This window comes from Meriones unguiculatus, chromosome 4, assembly GCF_030254825.1.
Source record: "Meriones unguiculatus strain TT.TT164.6M chromosome 4, Bangor_MerUng_6.1, whole genome shotgun sequence".
In the NCBI taxonomy this organism is placed as follows: Eukaryota; Metazoa; Chordata; class Mammalia; order Rodentia; family Muridae; genus Meriones; species Meriones unguiculatus.
Genome location: NC_083352.1, coordinates 125,933,701 through 125,948,353, shown reverse-complemented (window position 1 = coordinate 125,948,353; position 14,653 = coordinate 125,933,701). Strand labels below are relative to the sequence as shown.

The 14,653-nt window shown below is 50.0% G+C and overlaps 1 protein-coding gene across 1 annotated transcript in view; it reads left to right on the top strand.

Annotated features, from left to right (window-relative positions):
* Positions 1 to 1,722: 1,722 nt before the first annotated feature.
* The window catches only part of Ttll9 (tubulin tyrosine ligase like 9), a 36,174-nt gene continuing 23,243 nt past the window's right edge, over positions 1,723 to 14,653 (top strand). Inside the window, exons 1-5 of the mRNA XM_021639725.2 lie at positions 1,723 to 1,821; positions 6,683 to 6,726; positions 7,601 to 7,693; positions 13,283 to 13,394; positions 14,431 to 14,616. Of these exons, the coding sequence (XP_021495400.1) occupies positions 1,807 to 1,821; positions 6,683 to 6,726; positions 7,601 to 7,693; positions 13,283 to 13,394; positions 14,431 to 14,616 (450 nt within the window). The 5' untranslated portion in view covers positions 1,723 to 1,806. The remainder of the gene's footprint in view (positions 1,822 to 6,682; positions 6,727 to 7,600; positions 7,694 to 13,282; positions 13,395 to 14,430; positions 14,617 to 14,653) is intronic.

The following is a 14,653-nucleotide window of genomic DNA, read 5'->3' as shown; positions in this document are numbered from 1 at the left end:
TACAGAAACCAGGGTGGGGCCCCTTTTCCTTAATGTCTTGTGAGAATTGTTTGGTTACCTTTGTTTTCCACGCACACATTTATGGCCCTCTTTGTGTCTTCCTTCCCTTGTTAGCATGTCTTTTCAGGTTCATCCGCACAGCAGCATTGGTGCTTCAGTCCTCCACGCCTCTTTACGACTGAGTAACATTTGCTTATAGGTACTGCCTGTAACTAATTCGTCTCCTGATGGACATTCAGGGTGTTTCCACTTGGAGGCTACTGCGAATCCTGCTGCTGTGAACATGTGTAAACAAATATTTGAGTACTTGTCGGGACATATATTTAGTCTGGGGCTTTGTAGTCTAGTCTCACAGTTCGTATCTGTCTGTTTAGCTGATATTTTCTCACTCACTCATGGGCAGTGTTGACCAGCTGCCGAGTGCCAGGCATTGTGCTGAACTCCGAGAGCACGGCGGGATATATGTAAGAACTCCCGCCCCCTCCCCGAAGGTGCGGATGGGAGGAGGTTCTGAGGCCCTAAAGGAATTTTTCCAGGACGGAGGAGTAGACGGTTATGGAAGTTCTGAGGTAAAGTTCTATCTGAAGTTAGGGCGGAGGAGGTGAAAAGAGCCTTCAGGAAGGGAGCCCTGGGATGGGTGGATTTCAGAACTCGGGGATGGGAAATAAAGGTCAGGCCATCAACGGGAAACAGGTTGGAAACGGCATGGGAAGAGGAGGACCAGAGCGTGGGCCACATGGGCTTGGGACGGCTTCCCAGGAGTAGGGAGATGATGGAACGCGTGTTCCAAATGCTCCGGCGGAGAATGACCTGAGATGGCCAGTGTGGGGTGGGCACTAGGGTGTGGTGAGGTTAGCTCTGGCATGCCATTGAATTATTGCTGAAGAATTATTGCTATAGCCTGGGTAGTGGCATATGCTTTAGATCCCAGCACTTGGGAGGTGGAGGCAAGGCAGAAAGACCTTTGAGTTTGGGGCCAGCACTGTGAGCATAGTAGATTCCAGGACAGCTAGTGCTACACAATGAGACCGTGTCTTAAAAAAAAAAAAAGATTATTTTCTCTGTGGGGTATAGCTCAGTTGTAAAGTGCTTGCCTATAAGAAGGCCCTAAACTCAATCCCTAGTACCGCAAACAAAACCGCAATTTTTATAATAAGATTATAACTAGCTGATTTCTGTTTGTGTTTGTTTTTGAGACAGGGTCTTTCTTATGTCACACTGGCTGACTTTAAACTCACTTTCTAGCCAAGGATGCCTTTGAATCTTCCTGCCTTTACCTCCCAAGCAAATGCCCCTGTGCTTATGAGTTAGAGAAAGTAGAGATGTGGTGAAAATAAGAGTATTGGAGTTCAAGCTCATCCCTGGTTATGAAGTGAATTTGAGACCCTGTTTCAAACAACAACAAATCTAACTCCCCCTTTCCCTCCCCCCAAAAAGACTGAATGTTTGGAGGGGAGACCAAAAACCCAGATGACCTTTTGAGAAACTGCATTTTCTAAAGCATGACCCGCTTTCAAAAGCAGTGCTTTTAGACAATGCTTTTAGCCGGACAGCAGAACGCTAAGTGTGGCAGCAGCGGCCAGCCGGGTGTCCCAAGCCTGAGAAGTGGCACCAGAGTGAAATGTTGACGCAGTCGACCAATCAGGAGTAACTTCCAAGAGCCTTGGAGGGAGCCGTTCCGGCTGCAGGCGTGGCCTCCTACTATCCAATCAGAGCGGCGGATGCGGACACCTCTTTTTGCTGCTGTGGCAACGAGGCGCACAAACTCTCGTGGGCGCCCGTGGCGGTTTGGTTTGGGCTCATGTCATGTCGCGACAGAAGGTAGGAGTGGGACACCAATCCGATGCTTTCGATGTCCTTAGAGGAAGGGAAACCGCGGAGGAATTCAGAACCGGAAGGCTGGGTGCAGTTTTAGAGGGAAAAAGAATACTCGGGACTCTCTAAGATCTACAAATTGCGACATGCCGTGTGCTACATAAACGGAGGCACACGCTCTTTTTGGCGGGAAATGTACTCAGTTTAGAATCTAAACTGCAGCCAGCGGTTTCTGTGGGCCCTAGATACTTTCCTGACTTAGAGAAACCTTTAGAGATTCTTTCACACACCAGCTCCCCCCTCCCCGCCCCCATTTGAACTGTCCGTTCACCTATCATCTATCCATCCATCCAAAATAGTTCCGGTAGTGGCTTTTCCAAGCCCAATGCTATCTGAACCTCATGTCAGACAAGCTCTTGCACTCTAGGAACTGACAGATCAACTCTGATATTAAGGTCAAGAAAAATGAAATTGAAAGAAGGGAAATGAGTCTCCTGAGAACCCAACAATTCTGGCCCCAACCTGCTGCTCATCTAGTGTTTCAGCTTCTCAGAACGCCACCTCTGTTTCTTTCCCTGTCACAACAAAAACCGAGCCTGTCAACGAGCACATTGCCGGCGGTTTACTCCTTTTACCAGGATTTATTTTCCGTCTAATGTCGCTCAGCGTCCGTCTTTCCTTCTAGACTTGAGGGTTGACTTGTCCCCTGTGCTTGCACCCCAGTGCCAAGCACAGAGCCAGCGTGTGGTTATCACTATTGCCTGCTGTTGATCAAGTCAGAGAAGCCGAGGTGCCACTCTGACTCCTCTTTTCATCTCCTACGTGTAGCAAAGCCTTCTCTTTTAACTGTGTGAATTTGTACTGAATTTATTCCCTCTACTTCTATGACCACTGTGCTAACTCACTTCTTAATTAAAGCAACGCTCTCTCCATACACGGGTTGGGAGATGTCTCACTATTAAAGTGTCATTCACAAAAGCAAAACAGGCATCCACTGCGGTAGCCCTTTCCATTCAGCATGTTCTCTTTTGACGCTGAAAATGTCAAGGAACCCCATCTTGTTCTGACTCCACTTGTGTTTGCTCTACCCCATCCCACACAGCAGTCAGGTCTGTCTTGTCAACACGTTTGAGCTTTGCATGGCCTTGACTGTGGTCCAGTTGTATTAACCAAAATAAAGTGAACTTAAACAACTAGAAAAGATATAATTAAAAATCGATTGGCACGTTCCGTCCAAAATAATTGCTATGCGCTTCCAGGGATGAACGTTTCAAGGTTACTTTGACCCTCATCTAATTTTTGATGCAGATCATGGTCCTTGTGGGGTTTGCCTTGAAAAACTCTGTCCCTCAGAGCGTGGGCACCAGAAGGCACAAGCCTGCTCTTTTTCCTGGGCTATAAATAAAAAGGACTTAAAAGTTTTAGTTTGCTTAATCAGAGTGATTGTCAGTTAACTATCTTGAGTGGGTCATTTCAATGGCAGCTAGAAGATGGGGTCATTTCCCCTGTGAGTTAAAGGATTACAAGACAGAAAGCGATGTCAGGGCAAAAGGAAAGTTTATTGGTGATCATTGCAGAGTCCTGAGGCAGAGGAGGAGGCCCCAGAGCTGGCAACTGTCAGCTCTGAGGGGAGTTTGGGGTTTGGGGGAGCTGAAGGTATTCCACCCCGTGATTCCTCCTCTTGCCTTCTATCAGTCTAACGGTATCTACGTGGCCCTTCTTCAGCGGGGACTGGGGCTCTCTTTGTTCATGATCACACAAACGGCTGCAGCCAGAACTCGTACTGCCTGAGCAGAGAAGCAGCCATGATAGGCTCTTTGCCCCAGTGCACTAGTACAGAAATGAGTGCTGGTTGGCCTGGGCAGGACTCATCGCCCCACACCCCTGTGCCTTTCAGCTGTAATGAGGGCACTGCACGTAAGGAGAAATATTTGTAGAAATGCATATGTGTGTGTGTGTGTGTGTGTGCGTGCGTGTGCGCATGCGCCTGTGGTATGCCTGTGTGGCATGAGGCCCTGTGTGGCATGGAAAATCTTTGAGCTCCTGGGTTGCCGAACGTGGGGCTGGAAGAGTGGTACACTGGCAGGCAGCACGGAGCTCCACAAGCCTCATGTACTTGTTTGGTATGTCCCCTCCTGCCTGCTATCTGTCACTTGTGTACGTTGTCATAGACAAGTGAGTCCATAGCTCTGATAAACCACCTGACATTTCAGAAAGTCACCAAACCAAGTCTCTTCTGAGAATTCTTAACCTTGGATGGGTCCTCAAGCCTCTCTCTGGACAGTGGACAGTGACACCACAATTAGAGTTCATGGTGTGGGGAGATGGTTCAGTGTGTACACTGAGGACCCAAGTTAGGATGCCCAGAACCAAGAGGAAGCCGGGCATGGTAGCACACTTCTGTAATCCCAGCACTCCTGGGGTGAGATGGGAGCTGGGGACAGGAAGCTCTCTGGCAGCTTGAATGCCAGCTTGCCTGGCATACAGGGTGGTGAACAACAAAAGAGACCCTGTCTTAAGATGGAAGGGAAGGACTAATACTCAGGGTTGACCTCTGACCTCCACATGCGTATCAAGGCCATGCACTCTGTCTCTCTCTCTTTCTCTCTCTCCCTCTCACACACACAGTTCTTGTGGTGTCAGACAGGAGTAAACGCCAGACATCTCTGAAGAACCAGAACTTGATGACCATGATGGGTGAATAATAGAATTCTCAGTGAAAGATGTTTTCAGCGAACTTCATAGTATTTCCATAATTTTGTAAGAAAAGATGCCTTAAGTAAAAAACAAAATGTTTAAATAAAATACTTGCTCATGATAAGTCCTCAAAAAACTAGGGAACAGCAGAACATTTACCGCTTTTGGCACAGGCAATCATAAGAACCTATAATGACATTATTCTTTCAAACAAAATTTTATTATATATATATATATATATATATATATATATATATTTATATTTATGTTCCATGGCACATGTGTGGACATCAGAGGACAAGTTGCAGGAGTCCATTCTTTCCACTCTGTGGGTCTCCAGGATTGACCTCAGATAGCCAGGCTTGATTGCAAACGTCTTTACCCACTGAGACATCTCGCTGGCCTCAGCAACACCATTTTTAAAGCTTGAAACAGGAAATGTCCCTTAAGGCCAGGCGCAAGTTGAGCACTGAGGTTTTAGACACTGCAGCTGAGCTACAAAAATAAACAGAAGACATGGACATTGAAAAGGGGAGAGTAAATCTGCCTTTGTTGGTGTCTAACGTGTATAAACACAGACATTATGAGGGAATCTACAAGCTACCGCCGTTGGTGGTTCAGCAAGGGTGCTGGCCGCAGGTTACTACTCCTTAATCGGCTTTGCTTCCGTTATAAGCTTTACTTTTGATGCTAGGATTGAACCCAGGGCCTCTACCACTGAGCTACATCCCCAGGCCCACCAACACAAACGTTAGAATATGCTTTACAATTTGTATTTAAGGCATGTTGGGATTTTTGTTGGGATTACACTGAATAGATCATTCATGGGAAGATGTGACATCATAAAGTATTGAGTCTTCCAATTCATGAACATGGTTTATCTCTCTACTAATATGTCAATTTTAATTTTTTTCAAAGAGCACTGGGGGAGGTGGAGGGCCTAGATTAAGACTGGGCTATCATTTTACTTGCTCCTGGAGTTCACTGGCTTGGCAAAGCGGTGCCCTCACTCTGGCCCTTTGAGGTATAGGATTAAGTGGTAAATAGGACACCAAGATGGTCTCTAAGATTCCCACTCCTTTGTGTACCCGCTGTGTGTGTTCCCCTCAGCTCCGAGCGTGGGCAGAGCCTGTGAAATGGCAACAAGGCTCCTCCCACGATCCTGTTAGGTTACATAAACCCATCAGAGCTGACATAGAGGGAGGGTTAGGAGTACTCACAAGCGCTCTGGAGGTATTGGGTGCAAACAGACACCCATGTCTCTAGAGACTTTCGAGCAGGCCAGGCGTGGTGGCACACACCTCTTACCCCACACTCAGGTGGCAGAGGCAGGCGGATCTCTGCGAGTTCGAGGCTGGCCTGGTCTACAAAGTGAGTCCAGGACAGCCAAGGCTACACAGAGAAACCCTGTCTCGGAAAACAAAACGAACATCAAACAAACAAACAAAACTTGGGAACACATCTCAGCTGACGAGTTACCAAAGACATCCATCCTACCACCCCAAGCAACTGGCTTGTAGCCAGTGTGACTGAGTGTGGAAGAAGCCCGCGCTCTAGAAGAGAACCATCTCCCAGGGTAGCACCAATGCAGTCCTTCTTCCAAGCTGCTGCATCTGTGGTTCCGTGTCAAAGGGCAACAGAAGAGCCCCCCCACCCGGAAGACGTCCTGTTGCACAGGAACAGTTTGTTCCCTTTTGACGCATGCCTCAGGGACTGAGCCTACCAGGACCAGGGCCTGTCTCTTTGGAACTTGACTGGAGCCAGACAACACGCTCACCCATAGAGAACTGGGTGTAAGAAAATCACTCTGAGAAATGGGCACAGTCCCTTCCTAGATCTTGTGTACAGCCAACATTCAAAGTTAAGAATGGACGGTCCAGATTCTTAGGGGGCCGGAGGAACCTTCAAGCTGGGCTTTGGGTTGATATTTGGGGCACTGATTAGCAACTCTTCAGTAATGGGAAAGTCATTCCTTGGTGAGCAGGTTAAGTTCTGCCCGGATTTCTGGGCAGAGATGAGGGAGAACCCAGCCGGGCTGGACCGTTCTTGCCCAAGGACATATGCCCCATCAAGTGTGGCGGTCTGAGCAGCTCGCTCCCTGAGTAGGTTGAGCAGGGAAGGCAGGCAGCTGTGCAAAACCCAGCACATCCTTTTTCTCTTCTCCCCACAGAATCCAAGTTACAAGGCCCATGGACTGCCAAAAGGAAAAGAGCGGTGAGTGGTCTCAGTCCACTCTACAGGACAGGCCCTCCTTCTCTCCCCCTCCCCCACTCCTTTCCGCCCCTTCCTCAATCTTTCTCTCTTTACCCTTTCCACACCTGTCTTTTTGAGTTAAGGATATGCCTCTGTGGCCCAGGCTGACCTTGAACTCACAGTGAGGATAACAGGTATGCTCCGGGACACCTGACCGTTATTTAGTTCAATAATTACGACTGTGACCTTAGCGGACACAGTAAAGTTGTTGACTGGCATCTGCGAGTCAGGCCCTGGGCCACCACACCCCTCCCCCTGCTGTCACCAAATCCTTACCACCACCCTGGATGTGGAGCTGGTTAACGTGTCCACTGTGTAGATGGAGAAAGTGGACACTCAGAGAAGCCAAGGGCCTTCCTGGGAATCCCGCAGCTGTGGGGCAGGGCTGGCTGGCCTTGGGAACCACTATCTGACCTCATCAGTGCTGGAAACCCAACGCTTTCAGTATTCAGCGATCCCTCCCCTCTAGGCTCTCTGGGTTCATAATGGCCTGGGCTCCGTGCTCAGCACTTACTAGTCTGCCCTGAGCACAGCCCACTTGGACCAGGCAGGAGAGCACTGCTCTTTCCTGGAGACTCACTGAGGTTCTTTGGCTGGGCCTGCAGCGAGGAGGGGTTTGCACTGTACACATTATAGCCAGTGTTCTACCTTTACTGTTCACTGAGGTTCTTTGGCTGGGCCTGCAGCGAGCAGGTGCCGTGACTCCACGTGGTTCTCTCCAGCAAGGCATCTGCAGACGGAGCCTGGCTCTCCTTCCTCCCTTTTGTCCCGATCCTCGGGGACATCCCAGGAAAGTCACTGGTCCTGAGCTAATTTTTGCTGCCTTATCTTGCAGAGAGCAGAGAACGTTAATCCGGTTCAAGACCGCGCTCATGAACACTCTGGTGGACGTCCTGCGCCACAGGCCCGGATGGGTAGAAGTGAAGGAGTAAGACACCCCTCTCCTCAGCCCTTCCTCCCTTTGTCTCCCACTCCTGGTCTCCTGTTTTTTCTCCCAGCTTCGGGACTTGCCCTAAATCGGATGCGAGGGTCTTTATTGTTGTTTGTTTGTTTGTGTGTTTGGCACCACACTGTATTGCACGTACTGCTGACATCATCGATACTGCATTTACGCCCTACAGAGCGTGACGTGATAGCGTGACATGATGGCTTTCCAGGTGCTAGCCAACTGCTGAGCCCCTAAGGCCTGTGTGCTGGGTATTGTCGACTGTCAACGTGACAGGACTTAGAATCATCTGTTCTATAGGTTCTGCAGGGGCAAGGTGCCAGCTGTGTTTGTGAGTTCCTAGATTAGGGTTTGTCAAGGCGGGAAGATCCATGGTAACCGTAGGCAGCACCATCCTGTGGGCTGGGGTGGGGGGCGGGTCCCAGGTTGAATTTTAAGAGAAGGGTAGCTGGGCGCCAGCACTCACCTCTTAACTGCTTCCTGACCGTGAAGGCAACTGACTGGCAGCCCAGGCTCCTGCCCTTCCTTCCCAAGAAGCTTCTTGCCCAGTATTCTGGACACAGCGAGGAGAAAATAGCACAGGATGAAAGTGTCTCTGTGGGTTTCCAGCCCAGCGCTGGGTGATTTCTGCCCACCCCTTGTCCCCTCAGCAGAAACAAGGAATGTGATCACTGACCTGTGGCTTGAGCGCTTCAGGGACCAGCCCCACCAAAGACTGCTCCTCCCCTGCCACTAGGGCAGGCCTGCATTTCTTTTGTGCTAGGCTCTGGGGACAGTGACAGAGACAACAATACGTGGCACATGGCAGTAAGGCGCAGTTACTGAGGGCTGAGGCTCGCCTGTGTGTCACAAACACCCACAAGTGGCTTTGACAGGTGGGAGTTTCTGGATCTGGGAGTTCAGAGACGGCAGAGCCCCTCCCCCATCCCGTCCCGAAAAGCAGAGCCCATCTCCTTCCTCCTTTCCATCCCGATCTCCCCGTGAGTTGAAGCCTCATCCTCACAGCCAGGTGAAGAGAACTCCAGCTGGGTGCGGTGGTGCACACCTTTGATTGCCATGCTTGCTGTCAGAGGCAGGCAGACCTCAGTGAGTTCAAGGCCAGCCCAGTATCACAGCAACAGAGTTCCGTGGTGAGATCCTGAGAGGAGCATGGATTTGAGGGGTAGAGGACCAATAGCCAGCTATGCCAAGGTGTCCAACAAGAAATTCATTTCATCCTGGTTGCTAAGCCTCCTAGGCACCCTGTAGCACTTAACACAAACCGTCTCTTAGCCACACCTTAACTCTTCCAGGCAAGTGCTTTTAAGATCCTGATTTCACCAACAGGAAGCCAGGGCACAGAGTAATGAAAATGCCATCTTGAGAGCACTTTGCCTAGAAAGCCTGGGGCAGGGTGTGTGCCTAACGCCTGTCTGCGGAATCACAGCTCATCCCCTCCCACTCCTAGCCGCCTTTCCCCAGGCAGGGGAGGAAATGAGCAAGCGCACCGAACCCAGAGCTCCAGCCCTGCAGGCCGAACTGTAACCAAGCCAGCCCAGTGGAAGGGGTCACCTGCCCGTGGCTGTCAGTGCTGATGAAGCTGGTGCTGGCAGCTGACCTGGGTTTGCCTTGGTTATCTCAGGACCGTCCCGAGAGCGGGACAGACATCAGGATACCTTAAGGATGACAGAATGGGAAGGTGGAAGGATCCCTGACTTGGTTAGCCGTTTAATATCCTCCTCCATAATTAAAGAGTGGCCACACTGAGTGAACATGAACACGGTTTGCACGTGAATGAACTTGCAGTCCCAGGACAGAGTCCACCCCGTGATGGTCTATGAGCCTTTGCTCTGCTGGGTCCTGGCCAGCTCTCCATCTTCAGCTCTGACACCTCTGCCTCCTCCGTGGCTTTCCTTCACATCCCTGAACATGCCTTTCCAGCCCCAGAGCCCCATTCTGCTATAGCCCTCTCCCACTGCCCTTGACCTGGTCACCTTCTTCACACTCCGCATCTCAGCTCAAGGGTGACTTTCAGAGGGTCCTTCAGCTCCCCAACCTCATGACTGCTTTGCTCTGGAACATAATTCACAGTGCCTCACTGTGCAGCGATTTGTATCTTGATTAGTCAAGATACAGATCAATCAGGCATGTTAGTCAAGCTTACTGGAGTGGTGACAACATCTGGCCATGTGTTTTTTCATTGTCACTCCCCCCAAACTGCCTCTCACTGGCACCCCTGGAGACAGCCTCCACACATGAACACATGAACAGTGTGCCATTCACTCATGCAGTCAACACACAGACCCCCGAGGGATGCTGGAAGCAAGGAAGCCCCAATCTCCTTGCCTGTTCGTATCCTCATGTTTCGGAAACCCACTGCTATCTTGTAGAGAGCACCTCAGGAGAGAGTTCTAGAACATCTGACCCTCCCAGACCTCAGGGCAGCAATGGCAGCGCCAGCCCACGTTGAAAGGTCTACTGGCCACCTTTTGCCATCCATTCTTTTATTTCTCCCTTTCTTATTGGAAGGTAATTATCAGAAGATAAGCCCTTTTGAAAAAAGTACAATTCCAGCTGAGCTTCATGAGTTCAAGGCCAGCCTGATCTACATAGTGAGACCCTGTCTCAAAGCAACAACAAAAACCAATTCCATGTCTCCCCCCCCACACAGAACATAGCCCAAGCTGTCTTCAGTGTCACTATGGAGACAAGGATGATCTTGAACTCCCCGATCCTCCGGTCTCCAACCTTCTGAGTGCTGGGGCTCTGGGCCTGCACCACCCTGCCTAGTTCAAGTCCTGTGTTCTATGCTCATAACATTGTGTAATCCTCACTGTCTCTCTCCAGAACCTTCTCCTCTTTCCCCTCCCTCCAGTAGTCCTCCCCTCTCTCCTCCCTTTCCCTCCAGCCCCCACCCTTGACTTTAGTCTGTTCTCCTCAACCTCACAGAAATGGAGCTGGAAATGTTTGTCTCCTTCCCTTCCTCCTTCCCTCCCTCCTTCCCTCCCTCCCTCTCTTCCTGAGTGAGGGTCTTGCTAGTGGCCTTGTGTAAGCCCAGCATGGCTCGCTAGCCTGATATTCACTGCGTAGCCCGAGCTAACCTCAAATTTGCGCTGGGATTTCTAGCTGTGAGCCACCTTGCCCAGTCTGTCTGGCATTTTACTTGTTTCAAAGGTGCAGCCATGTAGAGCATGTATTCATCTGTGTAAGTGCCTTGTCTCCCATCCTGGTGCTGGAGGCAGGACCAAGGACAGCCGCATTCTAGGCGACCCATCCATCAGGCCATTCGCACACACCCCTTTCGGGCTGAACAAAATCCCATTTCGTGGACGTGCTACATTCTCCAGATCTACTCAGTAGCAGATGGGCATTTGGGCTGTTCCCACTCTAGGATTGTTATAGATAAAGCCTTTGGGCATCTGTACACAAGTTTTGAGTGGCTACGCTTTCATTTCCTGGGAGAAGCACCTACAAGTGGAATTGCTGGGTCTTGTGGTTTAAATTCTTGAGGAAGTGTTACAGTCCTCTGAAGCGGCTTCTTCATTTTCTGTTTCTGGCAGCAGCACATATAATCCCAGGTTCTCCACATCCTTGCCAATGCTCATTATTATTCATTTAAGAAAAAAATTGCCATCCAAGTATATGTTTACTAGGATGTCATTGTGGCTTTTCTTGGTGATTAATTATAACATTTTCCTGTGCATGTGGGTCACATGTAAATCTTTACAGAAACATCTATTTAGCTCCTTGGCCTGTTTAAAAAAAACAAAAACAGAACAGAGTTTGGAAACGGAAATTTTTTATTTACATTTATAAAATTAGCCTCCAAAATAGTAAGTTTGCACACCTATAATTGCCACACACATATATCACTGCCCTGTCTTATATCCCAATTACTTCTCTTGTTTCTCCATCCTGCCGGCCTTCCTCCCCTAAGCGGGTCCCTCTCTGCCTTCTTGACCTGTGGAGATGGTTGATTCCTGATGGTGCCGCTCCATCCCACAGACCATTCATGTCCTAGCCCACGGGACTTACCTGGAATTGTCCCAGAGACTCACTTGTTCTATTGAGACACCAGCCCCTTTTGTATCATGTGGCAGTGACTACCAGTTTGCCTTGGTATGTATTATTTTTCCACTTAACATTCAATTAAAAGCAGGGATGTGACTATTAAACTTTTAAAAAGCCATTTGGAGCTTAGTGGAAATCCGAGGCCCACACACTCAGAGACATTCCCACTCCATGTCCCCTGCAAGGGGCGGAAGAATTCCTCCCATCCCACTCCGAGCTCCTGCAGGCCAAACTCCTACGCACGATTGGCATCCGGGGGAAGAGCCCACCCAGCGGCTGAGAGGAAGCAAGAAATAATCCACACCCTTAGTTGCTGGAAATTTCTAACATCCAGTGAAACTTTGCTTTGCAGAAATTTCAGAGCTCAGCCATCAGGGCCATGTAGGCAGCAGCCCCGGAATGACGGTCAGGATCAGCAACAGCCACAGGAACGTGGCTTGTCCGTGTGGTGCTGGGGCATCAGCCAGAAGCATCTGTGTCAAGGTCACTGAGTGTCAGCAGTTAGGCGTGGTCATTTTTGCTCACACATTGAGAACGCATTTGTGCCATCTGCCAAAGAAGGCTCTCGAGGCTTCTCCCTGTCCTTGTAGGCTGCAGCCGCTGGGGTGAAAGAGACCATTGGGAAGGGCGGTAGACTAAGGCATTCTTCCTGATTTGGTCAGTCAGGCCCTGCTCCTCCTTCACTGCAGGTGGCCACCTCATTACAGTTTGCTTCAGCTTCAGACCCCTCAAGGTGTTTTCTGAAATTCAGTACATGGCCACAACAGGAAAGAAAAGAGCCGGGGTGGAGTGTATTTAGTTGGTTTTCCATTGTTTTTGGCAATATGTCTTCTAAGATAATCAACTTAAAAACAGGCAGGAGTAGTGGCGCACACCTTTAATCCCAGCACTAGGGAGGTGTAAGCAAATGGGCCTCTGTGAGTTCAGGCCAGCCAGGGCTACATAGTGAGACCCTGTTTTAAAACAATGTAAAGTAACGTAATGGTTTATGTGATTCCATAGGTCTCTGCCCATCACCAGCCGTCCCTTTCCTTTTAGGCCTACAGTAAGGCCAAACGGCATGGTGGGACCTCATGGTAGCCAGGAAGCAAAACCAGAGGCCTGAAGCCCAGGGGGAGCTAAGAGTCTGCCCAATACCCCCTTCTCAATAAACTAACATCCTTCTCGGCCCCATCTTTAAAGGCTCCACCATCTTCCAGTACTGCCACAGGCTGGTGATCGAGCTGTCAACGCCCCAGTCAAAAGCCAAATTAAAGTAGCAAGGCAGAGGCAGAGAGGGCGGATCCCTGGTCCTCCTGCTCCTCCTCCTCCTCCTCGTCCCCCTCCTCCCCCTCCTCCTCCTCCAGCCTGTGTCGGTAGGAGCACCCTGCACCTTAGGCATTGGTTGGGACTGGAGCAGGTGTGACCATTCTGTTGAAAGTGCGGGAAGGCACCCTGAGCTCAGAGAGGCTGTATCCACCAGCAGCTCAGGGAAGCCAGCGCTGTGTGATCTCTGGTTTGAACCTTCTCTCCCTCACCCAGTGAAGGCGAGTGGGATTTCTATTGGTGTGATGTCAGTTGGCTTCGGGAGAACTTTGACCACACCTACATGGATGAGCACGTGCGGATCAGCCACTTCCGGAACCACTATGAGGTGAGCCTCGGATTCCAGGCCTGTGAAATGAGAATGGTTCTAGGCCAGCAGGCTGTGTGTTGCTCCTTTCAGCTGCTCCTGCTACTCTGAGGGTCTGAGAGTGGAGACTGTGCTCAGGAGGCAGGCAGGAGGGCCAGCAAGATGGCACAGCAGGTAAAGGCTTTTGTGCCCAAGCCTGAGGACCTGGGTTCAATCCCTAAGACCCATAGAGTAGACGGTGAGACTGACTCCCAAAAGTTGCCCTCTGACTTTTGATACTAGTGGGCTCTATCAATTAAATAATCACAATGCTGGAAAAGGGCTCAGAGCAAAAGCAAAGCTTATCAGCAAGTGTTAGAGCTCTCTAGATGGAGAGGGGCCCAGAGTGGGTACTTCAGTCTCTAAGGGGGTCTGGGGCCTTTTCTAGGGTTCAGGTAGTCCCATCTCTCTCTACTCTTCCATTGGTCTTTTGTTTGTTTTGTTTTTTTGAGACAGGATCTCTCTGTGTAGCCCTGGCTTTCCTGGAATTCACTATGTAGACCAGGATGACTTTGAACTCACAGAGGCCCACCTGACTCTGGGATTAGAGGTATGGGCCACTATGCCTGTGCCTTCTATTGGTCTCCAGGTGTCCACGTGTCCCTCTGTTTAGGGACTGGGTTATTGTTATGTCCACAAACACAGAAATGGTTGTAATAGGTCCCCTAGCCTTGGCGCAAGAGTAGGGAAGCATCCACTCATAAGTCCTTGCCTTGGTGCCTGGACACGGAAGTCATTGCTGGTTGACTAGGGTCAGAGCCCCCAACACTCTTTTCCCTCTGAGGTATAAGGGGAAAAAACTCACTCCAGGAAGTGACCTAACTTGGGGGAAATGGAAATGTACTGCTTCTCAGACAGGGCAAAAGCTCATAAGAGGTCATCATGTCTCCCTTCTCTCATTTTAGCCCCTCCACCGACGCATATAAATAAATGTAATGAAGTATTGGTTCTAAAGAGAGGTGGGTAAGGCAGGGCGCAGGAGGCTCACTGTCTGTCCTGTTTGTTCCCTGCTGCCTAGCTCACCAGGAAAAACTACATGGTAAAGAACCTGAAGCGGTTCCGGAAGCAGCTGGAGCGCGAGGCGGGAAAGGTGGAGGCCGCCAAGTGTGACTTCTTCCCCAAAACCTTCGAGATGCCCTGCGAGTACCATCTGTTTGTGGAGGAGTTCCGCAAGAACCCCGGAATAACTTGGATCATGAAGCCTGTGAGTGCCTCTGTAGGGAGAGTCAGGATGGCGGTCT